Source organism: Ammodytes marinus, assembly GCF_949987685.1.
Source record: "Ammodytes marinus genome assembly, chromosome: 7".
In the NCBI taxonomy this organism is placed as follows: Eukaryota; Metazoa; Chordata; class Actinopteri; order Uranoscopiformes; family Ammodytidae; genus Ammodytes; species Ammodytes marinus.
In genome coordinates, this window is record NC_137211.1 from 31,185,316 (window position 1) to 31,207,090 (window position 21,775).

Genomic DNA, 21,775 nt, shown 5'->3' on the forward strand with positions numbered 1-21,775 from the left:
GGCATTGGTGCTGCTCTTGGACACGAACATCGGCACCATGACATTACAGCGTGTGCGTCTGTGTGTGTGTGTGCACCCCCTCACCCTTTTCGAGTGCCCTGTCCATTCAATGTGAAACTTGAGAACAAGGTTAAGAACATGCAGAGTGTGTTGCTGTGTTCCATCCTAACCTTAAAGCCACTACGAGTAACATGGCACGTTGGCGGCCCCTTTGGACAAAAGCGGTAGTATTTTTACGACGCCAGCTGTCGTGAAGCTGTTTTCTAGCTCGTGCCGGGCGTGCGAGATTCAAATTATCAGGAAGCAATATGGTGCGTGTCCGTGTGTTGAAAGTGTGAGGGCACCGGACTCTTTTCGGCTCCGTGAGAGTGGTTAGTGACACAGCATCAACTAATGCCAGTCAGTGCTACACACACCTGATTGCAATGAGTTGATGCAGTGTCACCTCTCACGGAGCTGAAAGATTACGTGTCCTCACAGAGAGCGAATGAACGAGAGACAGCAGTTAGTATGGATCACAATGAGGTAATGTGTTTATGTTGTTGTAAATAATGACTATTTCAGATGAATAATGGTCATCTGATGATGCTGGTGAGGCAAAGTAAACTTTGTTTTAGTACCGCTCATTCATTTAGGAGTAAACACTGCAGTCTTGGTTCGCTCCATGCTCCCGTGAAATTGTGTATACGTTGCTTAGCAACGCCCTCCCGCCCGCCTATCACTCTCCCTTTTAGCTTTTCTTCATTGCATTTTAATTTTTTTCTTTGATGGTTCAGCCCCGTTATCAGTCATTATGACGACAAATAACTGTCTCAAACAAGGCTCCCGCTCCCCTTCCCTCACCTGGAGGGATAGGCTTCTCAAATCGCATTGCTGCGATACACTGAAATCTGCGACCAATACGAATATGTGACCATAGAGCCTGCACGCGTGAACCGAAAATCGAACTGGGTGTGCGACCAGACCAAAAGCAGTAATAAAAACTATATAAAAACGTCTTTCTTTGCACTGATGGTCTCGTTTGCTGTTAAAGGTAATTTATGATTATGAGAGGAAACATGAGGCTGTTTAAAAGATATTTAAATGTTACTCGGAGCTGCTTTAATGCATTACCTGGCTGAATGAGAAGCAGCTCTGTAGTGGGGCGACTGTGGCTCAGTTGGTAGAGCGGGTCGGCTGATGATCAAAGGGTTGGCGGTTCGATCCCCGCCCTCCCACCTGTGTCATGGTTGTTGTGTCCTTGGGCAAGACACTTCACCCACCTTGCCTGGGTGTGAATGTCGATAGTTAGCCTGCTAACGGTGTATGAATGTGTGTGTGAATGGTAACGTGGGAATGGGAACAGGTCTCCGGTCTCAATGGGATTTACCTGTATAAATAAATGTTAAAAAAAAGGACATCTTAGCACACTAGAGGGATAGTGTGTATCAATGACAACACTGTATCTAGCCTTTCAGTTCAATGCTAATAGTGCTGTGAGAAACAAAAAAAACAATAGAAGGCGTTCAGGTGAGGTAAATTGTCCTTTCTGGTGGACTAATTGCAGCAACACCACAAGAACAGGTATAGGAATCGGGCCCAGTGACAAGCTAGTTTTCTCCTTGGCCTTAGGATCACTTCTGCTCCTACAAAAGTGGGCGCTAATGTGGGATTGTTGGTTTCTCTAACAAAGTAGTAAGTAACAAAACGTTTCTAACACAGTATTTTTTATTTTTTTATATATTTATTTATATATGTGAAGTTAATCACAACCCTGATGGGATCCATAATTATCTTATTTGAGTGGACATGCAAATTAGTAACTGTGTGCTATGTATCCCTCACAGACACTTCAACCATAGATAATGTTACAAATCAATAAAGGATAAGGCTTAAACTATTTTATCTTTTTAAAACCGATGACTCCCATGAAATCAAAAACAGCCCTCTGCGCCAGAAACTATTACAATTGAAAGTTAACACAGAAGCGATATTAACATAAAGCTGGGTCTGAGCCTGTGCAATGACGTCTGCCTGACAGAACCACTTTGAAAAGAACAAAAACCTTTTTTTACAAAGGTGTCCTGTTGATGGCTTTTGATATTTCTGCAATATCTTTGATGATTTGTACCTCTTCATCTTGCTGCTACTTAACTTGATAACCCATGAAGACACAATTCATCTTGAGGAGTGAACTTAATTAATTTTAATTAAATTTTTTTTAGTTTTAGAATTTAAATTTACCTAAGTATTTGCTAAATGTATGGCTTTCAATCCTTACACTTTATTTTGAAGCCTAAAATTATACTTTTGACTTCAGGATGCTTGTCGTTACTCGTTATTTTCAGTTCCAGCTTGTTCCCATGGTCTCTTGGGAACATGGTCTCTTGGGAACAAGACCACTTATTACTTGATCTACTTCCCTTGGGGTATAGACTCATTCCTGCAATGGAGTAGGCAATCCATACTGAGAACCATGGCCTCAGATGTAAAGGTGCTGATCAACATCCCAGCAGCCTCAAACTCGGTTGCGAACCGATCCAGTGAGAGCTTAAGGTCACAGACTGATGATGCCATCAGGACCACATCTTCTGCAAAAAGCAGCATTGAGATCCTCAGCCCACCTACCTGCAGCCCCTCCCCACCACAACTACGCCTGGATATCCTGTCCATGAATATTCCAAACAGGATTGGTGATAAAGTGCAGCCTTGGCTGAAACTAACCCCCACCAAGAACAATTCCGACTTAGTGCTTGATTGTACAGCGACTGGATGAGAAGGGACCCCTTACTCCATACTTCCACAGCACCTCCCAAAGTATCTCCCTGGTAACCCGGTCATATGCCTTCTTTAGATCGACAAAACACATGTAGACCGGATGAGCATACTACCCAGCCTCCTCGAGGATCCTTGCGAGAGTGAAGAGCTGGTCTGTTGTTCCACAACCAGGACGGAATCTGCATTGTTCCTCTTCAATCTGAGGTTCGACTATCTGCAGAACCTTCCTTACCAGGACCTTTGAGTAGACTTTACCAGGGAAGCTGAGAAGCGTGATCCCCTGTAGTTAGCACACAATGTCTGATCCCCATTTTTTCAACCGGGGAACCACCACTCCGGTCTGACACTCCTTGGGCACTGTACCAGACTTCAATGCAATGATTTAGAGATGTGTCATTCAAGAGACTCCACACCCAGAGCCTTCAGCATTTCTGTACGGCTCTCATCAATCCCTCTGGCTTTGCCACTGTGAATACTTCAGTGAATACCACCAGGGCAATTGATGATAATCCCCCATCAGCCTCAAGCTGATAGTAAGTCAGATTCAGGAGTACTCCAAAGTGTTCCTTCCTCTGCCCCATTACCTCCTCAGTTGATTTCAACATTGTCTCATCCTTACTGTACACAGCTTAGATTTTTCACTGTTTCGCCCTCCTGAGGCGCTTGACGTTTTTCGGCCTGTAGGTACTTTTAACTGCCTCTGGAGTCCCTGGGGATAACATATCCCAGAAGGACTTCTTCTGTCAGACGGCTTCCCTGACCACCTGTGCCCACCACTGTGTTCGAGGGTTATCGCCCCTTGAGACAACTAAGACCTTGAGACCACAGCACCCCGCAGCAGCTTTAGCAATGGAAGCTTTGAACATTGATCACTTGGGTTCAATGTCTCCAACAGCCACAGTGTTGTCAGAAAAAGCTCTGCTCTGCAAAATTATTCTGTTTTGCGTATATAAATGTAAGATAGCGACCAATAAATGTATTATTGACCATCAATATTATTTATTAACACTATTGCATTCCTTGCCATTCTCAATTTGATCCCCTTGTCTTGTTGGAACCCAAGTCCTAGGTTAAGCCTTTGCCTTTATCTAGCAAAAATGTACATGCCTTGTACTCATGGCAGATCAGTCCCAGTCACTGACCTGAGTAATGGCCATACTTACTACTGTATTGTCCTCTTCTGCATTGCCGTGGTGACAGGAGGAGAGAGTACCAGCACGCCACAGAATAAAGGTTCTGCAGAATTATAGAATCACTGACCTTTTCTGTTTGTGCGGCTGACTGTACCGCCATTTAAAGACGGTCCCATTGGGTCTTTCACTGTCCTTTAACTAATAACATTAAAACATCCCTACCCCCTCATTAATAAACAAAATGTCCTTGGAGTCTTCAACAGGCATGTTTGGTCCTTCTAAACCATGCGGCCTCTTTGTCAGAAAAGCTCCCGTCATTCATATTCTCACTGCAGTGTCTCCCAGAGAAAAGTCTTTTTTCTCATCTATGTGTGCGGCCGTCCCTGGCTCTACTGTGTAATCCCTGCCTCAGAGGCCATTACCCATACTCCCGTACTGCACTGGGGCAGAGGCCGCTGCAACTCACACATCAACCTCTTAGTTGTGATAGACAGTATAAGCACATTTTTCAAAGGAAAGATATTGAAACAAGACTTTGGCATAAAGTGATGGACAGACTAGATTCTAAGGCTTTTCAATAACGGTAGTTCATTAATGCACTGTCTGCTTTGTTCTTGTAGCCTGGCACCTTACACACCTGACACTGACCAAAACAGAAGTTGCAGAGAGATTCAAAGTTCATTCAAATGGAATGAGGGAGCTTTTCAGATTAGTCAGTAGCTTTCAAATATTTACACTTACCTGTATGTGCTGGTGGTTGGTATGCTGCTGCTGCAGCCGAGGCTTCAGTCACCCTTGATAGCGAAAATTGAAGTGAAAATGAATGACTGGCGGCTGCCATTAACGTTCATGGAGGTTTTGGTGGGAGCGCAGGGTTATAAGTAGGACTTTTGCAAATGAAAAGCGTTCTTTTCGGTTCTTTTTCCGCGTAGTCCCAGTCACAACATGGAAGACTAGTGAAGGTCGCGCAGCTGAGCTAGGAAGTGCTAGGTTCCGGTTTCTGCTTCAAAATAAAAGTCAAAATTGACTTGACGTTTAGCCGTTTTGCCAGTTAAATTATTTTAATGTGAAGTTACGCTGTAGGACATGTTCCGGTTGACTTAAAAGTAACTTAATGGCGAGCCATATGAATAGTTTGTGGTGTTTCAGTTGTTCTAACATTACTAGTTGATGCAACACTGACAGCATGTGAAAAAACCAAAACGTTTCCTAGGCCATGACGAGCGTTAAACTGACAGCACTAAAAATTATGTCTTTTATTTTAATCCCTTAAAGTAGCTACGAGGAACTTTAAAACATTTATTTTTATATATTTTGGAAAAAGTCTCATTATTCCTCTGAGGAGGATAAATTACATGCAACAGCAAACGAGACCATCAATGCATCGATTGCTATTTTTATATAGTTTTTTTAATGCATTTGTCCGTTTATGCTCACCCAGGTCAACAGCTGGCGTCTTTAAAACACTACCACTTCTGTCTAAAGGGGCCAGTAGAATTAACACAAACTGAAAGTTGAGTCAGAGCTGATTCACATAAAATCATTATTAAACTATTTTCATTTTGCCGGAATCATCTCAGTCACTTTTCAAAATGTCAAATATTTGGATTTTGGGAATGTTGTTCAGTCCCCATGTAAATGTGCTGTTCATATATTCTTGTGTAATTCTACATGATCTTTCTATGCTCTCTGGAGTAGTGTAAGAAAACAAAGTAACTCACCTTTAACTTTAAGCTACTTCTGTTGTTGCGTTCTGACTAAGTCGGTCCGTCTGCCTTCACCATTTATTTTTCTGCTCCCACCACATTTACCTCCCATTCAGTGCAGCAACTCTTGTGAGTTTTGTGGCCCAAAGGATGTTTTCTGTAACGTCAATCCACTTATACACTGACTTTGTCTTTCACAGAATACGCTGAGAGCATCGGAGACGGCAAGAGTGAAGAGTTCAAAGAGGCTGAGCGCAAAAGGATCATGGACCTTGTAGAGAACTTTTAATCTCACACACACAAACACACACACACATTCTCCCTCATACGCAAATGATGTGTTCTTACACGTGAGAACATTGAAAATCCTCTCTTTTGACCTGGGACTGATGGTGAATGAGACCTAAATCAAGTTTAAGAACAATTTTCACTAAGTCACTGGGTATGTTTACATGCACAGATATACTGCCTTTACCAGTCTGCTTAAAGCAATCATTTGCTTTTTACTTATTTTCATGGATAAAATAAATGTAATTCTTTAAATAAGCTGGTTTACCTGGCCACTTCTATCTTATCCCGCCTTTGTAAAATCCAATGTCTAGAAAAAGTTATCAAAAATACTCTTATGATTTAAATAGACTTCATTGATTAAAGATTCTATTTTATCTAAGAAACAGAATACATTATGGTCCAGAGGATTGGTTCAAACCTAATGATCACTGTGCATGTAAACCTGCCCACTGTAGAAACGGTAGGAGTTGAGTTTGGAGAGTATAAGACTGTACCTCACAGCGAACATGAGATTTGCTCTGAGCCAGTGCTGTTTATTTTTCTGTAACTTAATGTCTCTTCCTGGGCTCTGCCACTTTACCTGGAGTGTTTGTTTTGGATGTATGTTTAAAGATCTGCTAATAAAACATTTTGTTAATGAAATCCTGATTTGATGTTTGGTTTGTTTGATGACTCACGGTTTAGCGAGTGAGATTGGTACAGTTTGTCTATGAGATGACTCTGATGATGAATCTCATATTGCCTGTGCTTGGTTACTGTTGCTCAGATGGAGACAACGCTAAAACATGAGCTGCCTTCACACACACACAGAATTCAGTCCTGCCTCTTTGTTATTGGTCTGACCCTGTCCACAGCCTGGCCTTAACCCACTGCTGTTTTCCTTGTGTGATGCTGTTCACACACACATCACTGTGGAGGTATATTGTGGTAGATTGTGTACACTAAGTAATTCCCACATAGGGGTACTTATGGGTATTGCTGGGGGTATGCAGAAAGATAAGACATTTGCCTACAATATACTGTATTTCCACACAAGAAAATATTTGTATATTAGGCTAATAATAATATTTTGTATTGTATTTAATTTGCGCATCCGCGAGTAACAGTTCCTTCCCCGTGTTGATTGTAACACTACTACGCACGTCAAACGCAAAGACTGAAAAGAGGCAGTGTGTGTGTGCATTGAATATTGTTTATGTATTGTTGTTTTTCCTTTGAATTTGTTTGATCTCGACGTCATTGTAAATGAGGGTCACCCCTCAATTGGTCTCTCGAGGATAAATAAAAGTTAAATAAATAAAAAGTGTGTGTAGAGTGAACATAGTGACTGACTATGACTAACATGGTAACTCATATCATGTGCTTTTACAGTCATTTGGCCAATCAGAACCAGTATTTGTATTAGAGGGGCGGTGACATCAGTCAGTCAGAGCGTCTGTACAGGAAAGTTGACTTTTTTCCTCTCTTCAAATTAACAGAGCATGCAAGTAGCCGCAGTACTATTATATTTTACTGTCTGCTTCCTTAGTTTATGTGAATCACTTGAATGAATAAATAAGGATAGACCGTTGTTTTATTCAGCCGTTTGCATTGATCTAGTATGCACACTAATTACCAATACCAGCATCCATTTTTGTATGAAATAACAGTCTGTTTATCAATTCCACAGTTTTCTTTTCCGGAAAAAATGGACCAATGTAATGAGAGATCTTTAGGGAAGAAATTGGGCGGCACTAGATAAAACAGATCAAATCAGGTCAGTTTAGGCTCACCAAAGTGAACCCATGCAGGCCAGACATGCCAAGAGGAAAGAAAATATCAGAGGATCTCAGGAATAGAGTAGTGATGTTGCACATTTGTCTGGGACAGCTATACATTCTTTTAAAAAAAGTTATAGCTCCATCGGTCCACCATGAGGCAAATCATCTACAAATGGAGAGCTTTAAGAGTGACTGAACATCTGCCTATAAGTGGAATTCCTTCAGATGCAGTGATTGACACTCTCTTGATATCCAGTGCTGAGGCCAAACACTTCAGTACTTGGTTGTGGCGCCAAGTATATCTACCTTTTTTTAATTCCGTTATTGGATGAGTAATGATTGTTAGGTCCTGGAGGCCTGTTAACACAAGGTCTTAAAGTTGCATTGGCTCCCATTTTATCAGCACCCTGTACATACTCTCAATAACATAAAACCTTTTCCTCTCAGTCTCTACTAAAAGAGAGGAGCCTAAAAGCACAGCAGTGTGCAGTGTTTGCACTCAGTCATTCGGAAAATACAATTATTCTCCTTCCCCTCGGCTGTGAAATTGCTGTAGAAGCGCTGTTAAACATGCTGCCGTCATAATCACTGATAAGAGATGCATGGGGCCGGGCCGGCCCCGCTAATGCAATATGCAAACAACGCCCTGCCGTTCAACCCATCTTGTTACTGAGCGATATTACAGTTTGTGAAGATATTTGGGAAAGGCAACAGATATGACAGCTGCCAGTGAGCAGTCCCCATGTCCCTCCCAACACTGCCAGGATTCTAGCCAGGGATCCAGAGAGGGTGTGTTACACTAAAATAGGGATTAAAAGAACATAAATATAATAGAGACAATACACTAATACAAATTGATGCATATGGGAGACAGTTAAGAGCTGCCAGCTGCCCATAAAAAGTTTTTAAAATTAGCTTTTAAAAGGAAATCCTGATGCTTATTTAGAGTTTTAAAGACACAAGATTTCCAATTTGATGTGACAGGACAGTTATTAAAGAGGCTGTGACATCAACAGACATAAGAGCAAATAATAAATGTACAGTGAAACGTAGTTGGAAAAAGTAAAACATTTCAAATATTACTGCTGACGAACTTAATTACATTGAGTTATAACTGTGAATCTCTTTTCAACCTTATTTTACCTAAACAGTATATTCTTGACCTTGCAAATATCATTTAATAAAACTCGATAGTCCAGGCAAGGTCCTTTTATCTTTTCTGGAGATTTGGACATGCCAGATGTTCATCATCCACTGAACTTTGCACAGTTATAATAGAACTGAAGACTTTTGAAACTTGAAATAAATTAAAACAATGCTGTTATATATATTTATGGATATTTTTCCCTCTCTTGATAAAACATTTTTTGAAAGTGAATGAGACAGAAAAGTCATTAAATAAGACAGAAAATAACATGGAAATAAACAACCCAGCCCCAACCGCCCCCGTCATCCTGTGTGGCTCCCCAGTTGACTCTGTGGAGTCCTGCTGCTTCCTGGGCACCATCAGCACCCAGGACCTACAATGGAAGCTGAACATCAGGTCCCTCACCCAAAAAGGCCAGCAGAGGATGTTCTACCTGCGGCAGCTGAAGAAGTTCAACCTGCCAAAGACGATGATGGTTCACTTCTACACTGCCATCATGGAGACAACACTAAAACATGAGCTGCCTTCACACACACACACAGAATTCAGTCCTGCTTCTTCGTTATTGGTCTGACCCTGTCCACAGCCTGGACACTAAGTGATTCCCAACTGGGGGTACGCGGACCCTTAGGGGTACTTACGGGTATTGCCGGGGGTACGCAGAAAGATAAGACATTTTCTTACAATATAGGGGAGAACGGTAGCCTGGTCCAACCAGACCATCGTACTTCATTTCATTTGTACAGAAGGTCTAGAAGTGCTGTAATTGGCAAACGTTCACTCACTTGGAGGCGGGTGTCTGTCGAAGTTTAAAACTATTGGATCTGCCTAGTGCCACTCTGGATTAGCCAACCAATCGCATCACGTTTGGTCGTCACGTGTGTCATGAGCCGGCTTTTTATGGTGAGTTCCAGTTGGACAGGGAACTCGGAAATTTCCGACTTCACTACATATTGTAGTCTATGAATCTACCGGTACCTGGCAACAGTAACTTGTTAGAGCCTAACGTTTAGTTATTTGGACGAGAAAGGTTTTAGGCATCCATACTTTTGCGAGCAGATGCACTGGAACACAGACAGGTCGGAACTCGGAACTACCAAGTCGGAAATCTCCTTCTTCCGAGTATAAAGGAACGCAGCATTCAACTGAAACTGGAGCGCGACTTCGACGTCATCGTTCTCAGCCACTCGCTCTGTTCGCTGATTGGACGACTGTAGATTCTCCGGAGAACTGGGAAAATGCACTGTACACCCAGACTGACTACTGAAGGGAAAATGAAATTTGGCCGGAAGTAGGTGGGCGGGCGGAGCCAGGCTAGGAGAACGGGCTAATCTGAGACACTTTCTACATTTGCTCCCCTCTGAGCGAGCTAAAATGATTTATCACTCAAATTTACACATTTCCCATTTCCTAGAAATGGGCATTAGCAGAATTTATTCAAGACAAAGGGCAGTGAAAATATGATTAAAAAAAAAGTTGTCATGTGTCTCACTTTACCCCAGCTGTGGGGTAAACTGAGACAGACCAGAAAAATCAAGGGGGTTAACTGAACCACTTACCTTTTCCACTCTGAAACTACCATAACAACACAAATTGTAACAGTTAGAATCCTGACATCTAGCTTGAAAACCAAATATTACAAAACTAATGTCGGACAAGTAACAGAATCATGGGGTTTGGTCAATTAAGCAAAAAAATATTCTAAACACTTGAAAGTAACTCTGATCAAATACAACATATAATTCATATTCAATAATTAACATTCAAATGACAGATAGAACCAGTTAGATTAAAACACAGTCTGGGGTTCAGAACACAGGACCCTTAGAGCCAGAAAGTGTCTTGGGGTCAGAGCAAAGGACAATCAAAACCAGAACAGTCTGGGACTCAGAACAGGACTAGACCCAGCTGTTATTTTCCATATTTTGAGTCTTTTTTTCTGCATTTGTTTTATTGGGATCATTCATTGAATAAATACATATTTCTTAGAGTCTATTGATGTTATAGGTCACTCTCCTGTCCCCCACATACATAGGTGCCAAACCGTGACCTTGCTGACACCCCTTCAACCATCAACCCCCACCTCCAGCCCACTTTGTCTTTTGTCTTTTCAAACTAGTCTCCTTGCTACCTCAAATATAGTGGATTCATTAAAAGAGTGCACAGACACTGTCTCACTTTACCCCACAGCATTTGTCTCACTTTACCCCACTGCCACAATTTGAGAAAAAACTACCTCTCTCAGCAATTCAGGCTAATCTTCAGTTATCATCATCACATGGTTTCATATGTTGGTAGTTCATCAACATGTGTGATAGAAGTTTTTCTACCTGAATCAATTTGATTAGGCACAACAATCGATTAAGTTGACAGCAAGAAAATTTACTTTTACATGCAAAAAATAAATTTTTGTGAAAGAAACATGTTCACAACATCACCATGAGGTCCTCTCTTTCATGGCCAAGGGGGAATGAGAGGGTCTTGAATCTCACATGACCAAAAATGTGTTCCGTGTCCTAGATACAGGGGGTGTCTCACATTACCCGATGTCTCACATTCCCCCGTCCTCCCCTACTGTATTTCCAGATAATTTATTTTTATTTTTTATATTAGGCTAATAATAATATTTTGTATTGTATTTAATTTGCGCATCCGCGAGTCACAGATCTCCATCTTGGCCATTCTGATGGGCTTGCGAAGTAAAATGCTTTTGGGTGTGATATCTGTACAGCTGCCACTGCAATTTATCCCATCGTTTTACATTCAGGAAGTCTTTAATGTCGCTCTGTTTACTCCTATTCTCTCCCTCTTGTGTGTGTGTGTGTAGCACAGGCTCCTCCATCCCCAACTCACAGGCTCTCTCTGCCTCGGGAGCATGTTTTGTTCGTCCACTGTTATTTTCAAGTCTTCGCTGCTTTTCCTGTCTACTCACAGAGAAAATCATCCGCAGCTTAAAGCAGGGTGAAGCACGGAGTTGTTGAGTTCTTTTCACTCTCTGACACCATATTATGAATTGATGAGACGGACGCCATGGAGTAGAATCATAACAATACTTTACTGAAGAACCAGGAAGTGACATACATTGTTTTATGTGTATTGTAGTCCCTACAGTTACAGCAGCCTTCGAAAGTATCCTCTTTCTGCCTCGTCCAGGTAGTGTAGCCACTGTTCCTTTACGTTTGAACTTACGAACAGTGCTTCCAACTGTATCTCTAGGAACATTAGGTGTCTATGCTTTTTTGTATTGTTTTCCTTGTTTGTGCAAGGCAATGATCTCTTCTCTTAATTTTATGGAAAATCCTCTTTAGCCATATTTTTGATATGCAGTTGATTGTCCAAGTATATCAGTGATTCTTGAGAAGTGGGACAAAACAGGGTGCAATGTTGAAAAAATACAAACCCTATGTTTAGGCAAATTAAATTACATGTATGTTTCCAACATATACTAAGCTACTGAGCTACACTTTGATACATCCTCCCAGCTTTTATCCTTTTTATCAAAATGGGCTTTTTACCTTGCCATTCCTTATTTTGTGTCAACACCGTCAGACACCAAAAACAAACAAATTAATTTTCCCTCAATTTATGCTAGACCCATGAGATGTATTGTGATCATAAGTATTCACCAAGACTGACAGAGGCCACAAAAAATATTTTCTAAATGTAGGGGAAGGTGGGGTGATTTGTGCATTTTGGAAGTTGCAAAACCCCTTGTTTCTAGAAAACCGTGGAAGAAATTGGAAATGTGACCACATATTTAAGAAGAGCCATCCATTTGACTCATCCTGTAAAGAAGGGAGACACAAGGAATAAGATATAAGCACATTTAAGCTCAAAAAACTGTGTTTTGCCTTTCAAAGTAAAATTTCCATGATCAAGGTTTTTTGATTATTGTGTCTGAACAATTATAGACACGTTTGAAAACATTTGACACATGTTTTAGTGCTTTGGTATGCTACACTTTGAGTCTATATAGTTAGCCCAATGTCAACCCTAAATTGCTGCATCATGCCTATTATCCAAAATTCTGGGGATGGGGTGATTTGTGCGCAAGGGCCTGGGTGAGTTATAAGTAAGTAAGTAAGTAAAATGTATTTATAAAAGCACATTTATGACAGTTTGCACTGTCCAAAGTGCTGTACATAGTGCATTCAGTAGGTAAACAATGAAGGTAAAATAACAATAACCAAAATAAAAGACATAAAGCCCATACATCCACATAAACACAGATAGTAGTGCAGAGGTAAGTAAGTAGTGCAGAGGTTAATGGGGAGGAAACACCAGGGTGTACATATGGGTTTTGAGCCTTGATTTAAAGGCAGAAATGTAGGGGGAATCACATTTGTCAGGTGGCAGTTGGTTCCACAAGCACGGAGCAACTAGTGCAAAGTACATGTCTGAGAGTTGTGCCAGTGGCATGGCTGTATACGCTGGTCACCAAAAGAAAGTGATTGTCTACAGTAGCTCAGAAGAGAGTGACATCTCAATTCCACTTAACGACACCACTGATGAGAGTTCAGATGGCCAGAAAGATGATGATGGTGACTTTGTCATTGTGACACAATGACGCACAAATCACCCCACGTAGCGGGGTGATTTGTGCGACAAGACAACTTTTTTTCCGAAAGCTATATTTCTTAAACAGTTTATTCCAGATCCAAAGTTTTTATTGCCAGGGATGCACAACATCCTGAAATATATGTACATATTTGAGTTGGAGACATAACTGTCAAGGCCTCACTTTAAAATGACTTTGAGTAAAAAGTTGCACAAATCACCCCACCTTCCCCTATATGACTATAGATATTTTATATCGATTTTCCTCTATGTTCTTCAGTTGAACGGTGTAATAGAATGTTTACTTTAAAATTAACAGCAATCAAGATTTGTTTCAAATTTCAAAACACATTCTCATGTTAGGTGACTGGTTAGATTTTCACATATGACCAACCATTCCTCAACAACTATGAAATATCATTACGTATTGTTATCATAATAATATAAATCTGACGGAGTTGACACATATCTGACGGAGTTGACAAGTATATCTGATGGAGTTGACAAGTATATTTTATGAATTTGACATATCGGACGGTGGTGACAAAAACCCAGATAACCATCAAATACGTAGAATAATCAATAACAGTGATTTTATAACAGCATATTATTGGTTGAGCGTTAATTCAAGATTCACATTACAGTCTTTGAATCAGACTTACTCTAAAAGACTCGCACCAAATCGCCTCATTTTGTATATCATCCTGTACTTTTTAAAGAATCATCCATGACAAAAGAAGATTGTGAGAGTTTCCAAAAATACAGTATTTGAAAAACGTAACCCTATTTCTGTATTTAATATAATTATAGGGGAGAGTGGCCTAAGTTGTGCATTTTGGACGTTGTGCCACCCCTTGTTTCTAGAAAACCGTGTAAGAAATTGGAAATGTGACCACATATTTAAGAAGAGCCATCCATTTGACTCATCCTGTAAAGAAGGGAGACACAAGGAATAAGATATAAGCACATTTAAGCTAAAAAAACGGTGTTTTGCCTTTCAAAGTAAAATTTCCATGATCAAGGTTTTTTGATTATTGTGTCTGAACACTTATAGACAAGTTTGAAAACATTTGACACATGTTTTAGTGCTTTAGTATGCTACACTTTGTGTCTATATAGTTAGCACGATGTCAGCCCTAAACTGCTGCATCATGCCTATTATCCAAAACTCTGGGGTTGGGGTGATTTGTGCCAAAGGGCCTAGGTGAGTTATAAGTAAGTAAGTAAGTAAGTAAGTAAGTAAGTAAGTAAGTAAGTAAGTAAGTAAAATGTATTTGTAAAAGCACATTTATGACAGTTTGCACTGTCAAAAGTGCTGTACATAGTGCATTCAGTAGATAAACAATGAAGGTAAAATAACAATAACCTAAATAAAAGACGTAAAGCCCATACATCCACATAAACACAGATAGTAGTGCAGAGGTAAGATAGTTAATGGGGAGGAAACACTAGGGTGTACATATGGGTTTTGAGCCTTGATTTAAAGGCAGAAATGTAGAGGGAATCACATTTGTCAGGTGGCAGTTGGTTCCACAAGCACGGAGCAACTAGTGCAAAGTAAATTTCTGAGAGTTGTGCCAGTGGCATGGCTGTATATGCTGGTCACCAAAATAAAGTGATTGTCTACAGTAGCTCAGAAGAGAGTCTCAATTCCACTTAACGACACCACTGATGAGAGTTCAGATGGCCAGAAAGATGATGATGGTGACTTTGTCATTGTGAGCTTTGCAAGTAAAACCATTAGATCTGCTAGGCCTTGTTTAAAGGGGACATATTATGAAAAACAAAACATTGCAGGTGTTTGGGCACCCTTTTAGGTTATTGGGGTCTCTACCAGCACACACAAGCTTCAAAAAAACAAATGTGTCAGTTTCTTCAGGGATGCTTTTTTAGAAAAAAGGGGGATTTGAAGGTTTCTTCCAAAAAACACAGACTGGTGACGAAACCGGTCGTTTTTCATTACCATAAATACTCCCACGGGAAAGCTTACCAGAAACTCGGTAGTTGATTGGCAAATCAAGACGCCCCGTTGGTAATCACACACAGCTGAGCCTCCACTAGCTCATGCAACAACAGAGGAGAAGCAAGCTGCAGTGTTAGCTCATCCTCAAGCTACCATCACACCCCAGCCTCGAAGCAGACCGGGGCTGAATGGATTTACTTCATTTTTTGTTTGGCTATGCCCAGCAACTAGGTTGGCAATCTAGTGTGATCTGCTGTTATACTGGAGTGTGGAGGAGATTGTGCCTGGAAGACAGAGAGACACCATCTCTCCTCTGGAAATGTAAGTAGTCCTATTTAAAAACAAATCTGTCCGTTTATGAGTTCAATGTGTGTAATGTGCTTTAATTTATCCCTCCTATAATAACCAACGCCGACTGAAACGAGAGAATGTCTCTGGGTTAAGTAGTTAGCGTTAGCGTCCGTTAGCGTTAGCGTCCGTTAGCGTTAGCGTCCGTTAGCTTGTATGCTAACGGTTAGATCTGTGAGTCTGTCCGTGACAGCCCGTGTGAAAAACAGACGGTGAAACTGTACGGTGTGTTGGAAACTGAAGAGTATTTGTTTGTTGTTGACAGTGTGTAGTTATGCAAGCAGTCGTGGTACATGCAGCAGTAGGCCTATTACATCTCTAGTGTAATGTACACTATAACAGACAGGAATACTGTAATTTGCCTCTGCTGCTGTTTGTTTCCTGTCCATTATATTTCAAAAAGCACACAGTATCACTCAGAACTCGTTGCTTCTTGAGCAAGGGTTATACTGAATCTATTAGTAGCCTATCTTATTTAATAATGGAAGAAAAAATATATTTATTAGTTTGTAGCTTTGCCATAACTACAGATGTATGATGTATGCTATGTAGGCTACATGATGTAACATTGATTGTGCCATGTTTTACAGATGAGTGACCTGACGGAGCGTTGACCCACAAGGACCGTCACACTATCTGTTCCATCAGAGGACTGTTCACTGGGTGGAACAGGTGGTCTTCTTCAGGGCCCACCAGCAACAACTGGACAGTTACATACAATATGGCTTTGCTTCTGTTTGAATTATGTACACTTTATATTTCCATTTCACTGGCTATGAATAAACTGCTTTATTTTTAAGTATGGTTTTGGTCATTTTAAAATGTAATTATACTGTTTCAAAGAAAACCTCTTCAGAGAGATAAAGGGTTGAATTAAAAAACGTATAAGTCAATGCATGTAGATCGGTCTGAAAACTAGTCCAACATCCTGACTATGAAAATGTGAGTTTCAAGTAATCCTTTACTACACGAAGCAAACAGTGACAGTAAGCAACACAATACATGTTTTAACAGTAAAACTTTATTATAAATGAGTGATCACAATACAAATGATACATTACCTACTAGATATTGAAAGGGTGTCAGATAATTTGCAGCTCTGACTGTAATTGTTTCTATATATTTTTTTATTACAAAAGATAATGTCTTTCCAGTGGATCTTGACATGATACATTCCTTTCCTGCCACGTTACTGTACATTTACAGCATGGCTTCACAACCAAAGTTTTTTCACTCCACTGGGTTGTAGATCATTCCCCAGTTTAACCTGTAGAGACATACATAAAACGTTGTATGTTACAAGTTTAGAGAGTTTATTCATAAATACTTAGCTCATATTCTGTTACTGACTTTGACATATTTAAACTGTATTTACCTGAGGATAATGTCAGGGAAACCAGAAATCTTGATGCAATTTTCACAGTTTTCAGCTCAGACTCCTGCCTGACCAGGTTCAGTTGTAAAGCTTTTGGTTTAGAAGTGATAAGTGTGCTGATATTTGCTGTAGAAATGAAGGTAAACATGGTAACATCGATCTCCATGCTGCATTGGCCAAAAGTAAACAAAACTGACAGCTGGGCGTGTGCCATGCCCATATAGGTAGGTATAGAGTAAATGAGCAGGGCGGTGCATGCACGCCCATGTAGATAGGAGGGGGGTAGATGTCAAAACCAAATTTTTTAGGGAGAGGCCAAAAAAGGCCTGAAAAGGCAATGAAGAAATGGGCATTGGTAGAAAACTAATGGGCTTTTTGTACAATAGACCATTAAAACCTTTTCTAGTAGACCTCGGAAATACACATTTAAACCCGAGTTTTTGCATAATATGTCCCCTTTAAGATAATTGTCCTTCAATCTTTGTCAACTATTTACTTTATTTACTTTAAATAAACCTTAAATAAGTGATTGTCTAATGGATTTGTCTTGCATTACAGTTTATGAGATATATATCAATGGCACAATTCACCACATGGTATTCTCTCCAACCGCACAATTTACACCACACCGGGGGCAAGTTGTGCACAGGGGCGGGCCGTCCATTGAGGCAAACCAGGCAATTGCCTGGAGCCCCGGGGCCCCATAAGCCCCTTTGGGGCCCCCAAAATGCCCTCTTTATATTTTGCCCCATATTTATTGTTTTTTATAAAAAATCTCTTCACAATAGTATCATCGGGATGTCTAATTACTCGCGTTTTGACGGCCTTTCTGCCAACCGTGCACCCCCCTTCAGTCTGCACTACATGGACTATTCCATTACACATTACGCTCATGACACTGCACGTTCACGCGTAAATCCAAAAAAGTAAATAGCGGGAGAAGAGAGAGACGAGATAACCTACCTATACCAAAATGAAGCGAACATACGAGAGCGGGTCACAAAACAAACAGAAGAAGGACCAAAGTCAGGACTTAATATCAAAGCTGCCGAAGCTATTAAGCTTTTTTACAGCACCCAGCGCGGTGGCAGCGGGACCTTAGACGGAAGAACAGCTGTCTACATCATAAACCGGTAACGTTCCAGCTCCTACTGTCAATCCAACAGGTGGCTCTGGCTCAGCCAGCAGCTATGCTAATGACGTGAATGTGTGTCAACAAACTGATGGAGATAATTAATGGTGCAACGGATCACGGTTGATCCGTGGTCCATTCGGACCAACCCTCACGGTTTGGGACCCACGTGAACCGCGGATTGGATGCATATGCTAAAAAAAAAGACGCCTGTGTGTTCACGTGATCGGCGATCGTGTATTACAGAACAGTTAGTGGCGATCGGGGCCAGCCTCTAGGTCTACTGTAGGCTACTGACAAAAATCACACAACACATTGCCTGTATTTTTGTAACAATATTTAGGCCTATTAGTTTAGGCTATATTTGGCTGCTCCACTTTAAGTCAGCCCAGCCAGGCGATAGTTAAGTTTCAATTTCGTTTTCACCTCCGTGTGTAACAGCTGTTCAGAACAACAGCTGATAGGCTTGCGACAGCAGGAGTCAGTCTAAAGCCATCAATGATCAATTTAAGTAAAAAAGCAAAATAAAGCTATCTCTTCCTCCCTCTATCTGTGTATATTTCTCTCTCCCCTGCACACTTAGTCACTACTATCCATGCTTAAAGAAGGCAGGGTTATAACCTAATTTTCTTTTTTAAATATTTGAAGATTTTATTTCAAATAGGCCTAGACTCTGTGGACACAGGCTATTTTGTAATTCACTGTGTATTTAAAAAATAAAACAACACATTTAATTGAAAGCAAAGTCATATTGGTCTCTAGAATTTTATCCAGGTTAGTGGCAATCATCAACTTCCTGTCAGAGAGAAAGCTTCCTCTGCGTGGCCCCTCTGACACACTTAATGAACTAGGACTAGGCAATGGACATGTCATGGGTCAGGTTCAGTTAATGGCTCAGTTTGACCCTGTGATGTGGGATCCTCTTAGACCAATCCAAGCTAAGCCTCTGACACGTACCTGAGTAGTCTCATCCAAAATGAAAAAAAGCTAGTGACTTTTGTTCATCCCTTGTATGGAGTATCTCATAGGCCTTTCACACCAAAATTAACCAAGAGTCAGTTCCAGGCTGGTGTTGGGGTCAGTTCAAAACTGGTTACAGCCTTATCCCAGTTATGAACCGGTTGGTTTCACATCGACCGGAGACAGCCATGGAGCCGGCAAGAGAGCAACGTCATGACGTCACTGTAAACGTGTGTGTACGTCACCCGACGCCGCTTTCTTAACCAAACAGGACCCATACAGCGTATTCTCGCCGGTCAATTTGATCGCTACGTTCGGTAATTATGTTATGTTTACGTCTCGTAGTAGCGGTGTTTTTAAACATGGCGGGCATGAGGTTTTAGTTGGTCTGGTTGGTCAGGATAATCCCTCCCCCGGCCGCTGGCGCAAGCAGTTCACTTCAAACCCTGCTCAATCCTGGGGTATGAGTTGAACCGGTTTTTACGGCCCGGAGCAGGCTTTCTGGAGGTGTGAAACCAAAACACTAGCTCTAACTCCGAACTAGCCCAGAACTAGCGCCGATTTTGCGGCGGTGTGAAAGGCCTATCAGTGTGCGCGATATAAGGTACATTAGATGCAAGGGCCCCCAAATGACTGTTCGCCTGGAGCCCCAAAATGGCTAAGTTCGCCACTGGTTGTGCAACAAGACAACCTTTTTTTCGAAAGCTATATTTCTTCAACAGTTTATTCCAGATCCAAAGTTTTTATTGCCAGAGATGCACAACACCCTGAAATATATGTACATATTTGAGTTGGAGACTTTACTGTCAAGGCCTTACTTTAAAGTCACTTTGAGTGAAAAGTTGCACAACTTAGGCCACTCTCCCCTAATAACTTGAAAACCACCCAAATATGATGCCTTCACATTGAATGTCAACTCCGTCATTGGCCTGTCACCACCGTCAGACAGGAAATCTGACGGAGTTGACATCTGACGGTGTTGACATATTTAACGTTTCTTAAACAAAACATATGGAATTAATCTAGTTAGCCATTTGTTTTTTCTGTTGATGATTGGTGCTAGTATGAACTACTTCAGGAATATAAAATGATCGAAACATTTCAAATAACTTCTTCAGAAATTGTAAGTCGGTGTTGACATATCATGGTTGTGACGCATGACTTTCAAGATTTGGAATGTAAAATATTCTAAAACTACAAGACTTATCAGAGCCTGTCTGACTCTAATGTACTCTGCTGAGGTAGAATGTGACAAGAGGTGCTTCATAGTGACAGCTGCCCCTTATTTTGGCTGATTTTCTTACATTTTAATGGATTGTCTGACGGTGGTGACAAAAAGTGTCCCACCACTTTGAAACCATATAAAACATGAATGTGTTGACGAAAAACAGTTTTTATTGATATGATAGATTATTTAGTGTTGCTTTTGATGAAAAAAACACTTTTTAATCATTAAAGTACATTTTTAATAGGTTTTATTGCATATGAAAGATTGAAACCCTCTCTGTGGACACACTGTTTTGGACGTTGTGAGAAGATAACAAGTGTCATATATTTGACATAATAATAATACAATAAAATTTAAGGGGATAATTGTGCTCCAGACATTCTATTCTTAATCCCTTATAACATCTGCAATTTTAAATATTTTTATTTTTAAAGATAACAGCAGTTACATATGGAAGACGGCCTTTTGTCCCGGTTCTCAAGAATCACTGATGTATTCCATCTCAAGCACACTTGATAACTAAATAAACTAATGAAACCCTGGTGTGATTAAGACAACACCAGATTGGAAAACCTATTAAACCTTATTTTGAGCCTCTACCCCAATTTCGTTGCACTTTTATGCAATTACAACAAAGAGATTCTGATTCGGAAAATGTGCCACTTACCGGTAATTCTATTAAGTGCGTTGAATAATTTTGAGACTGCAGAAGTCATTAAAAGTGGCATTTTGTGTTGGATTCAGAGAAACCACTTGTGATATTAGTTATGATGAATTGTCCTGGTTTGATCTGTTTATTGCAAACAGCTGAGGCTTTGTAAATGTTTACTATAAACGTAATATGCAATGGGGGTTGAATAATTTCGATTGCAACTGTATATGTCCTCGCCGATTGGTGAATCTACTGTATGTGTCATGTTGTTGACAAAGGAAATTCATTGCTTTTCACCTGCAAACCCTTTTTGAAAATAAATGTATTTTTGAATTTTTTTAAAGAGGTACTTTGTGTTTGGTTTTAATAAATGCTAGCATGCTAACAAACTAAACTAAGATGCTCAGCATGGTAACCATTATATCCGCTAAACATAAGCATATCTGCAGTATCATTGTAAGCATTTTATTATGCTTATGTTACAGTTTGGCCCAAAGCAGCACCCTGCTTGACTCCGGCATCACAGAGGCAGACATCTTTTAATTCCTCAACATCAAACTTTCCTCACAGCCATACACTGACATACTACTCATTACTCAATTCACAGGCTCAAAACCAAACTGTTGATTGCTCCCTCCAGATGTCAGACTGGCGCCAGAGCCTGGCTGCTGTACAAGTCATCCCCACAAAATTGGCCACTCTTACTCCCTATTGTGACTGGTTACTGCCAAAACACATTCATTTCCAGTGACTGTTTTTTGGAGGC

The 21,775-nt window shown here is 40.6% G+C and overlaps 1 protein-coding gene across 1 annotated transcript in view; it reads left to right on the forward strand.

The window, feature by feature from the left end:
• Positions 1-6,529, forward strand: part of ctnnbl1 (catenin, beta like 1) — a 117,443-nt gene extending 110,914 nt beyond the window's left edge. Inside the window, exon 16 of the mRNA XM_080030604.1 lies at positions 5,797-6,529. Within this exon, the coding sequence (XP_079886730.1) occupies positions 5,797-5,885 (89 nt within the window). The 3' untranslated portion in view covers positions 5,886-6,529. The remainder of the gene's footprint in view (positions 1-5,796) is intronic.
• The last annotated feature ends 15,246 nt before the right edge of the window (positions 6,530-21,775 follow it).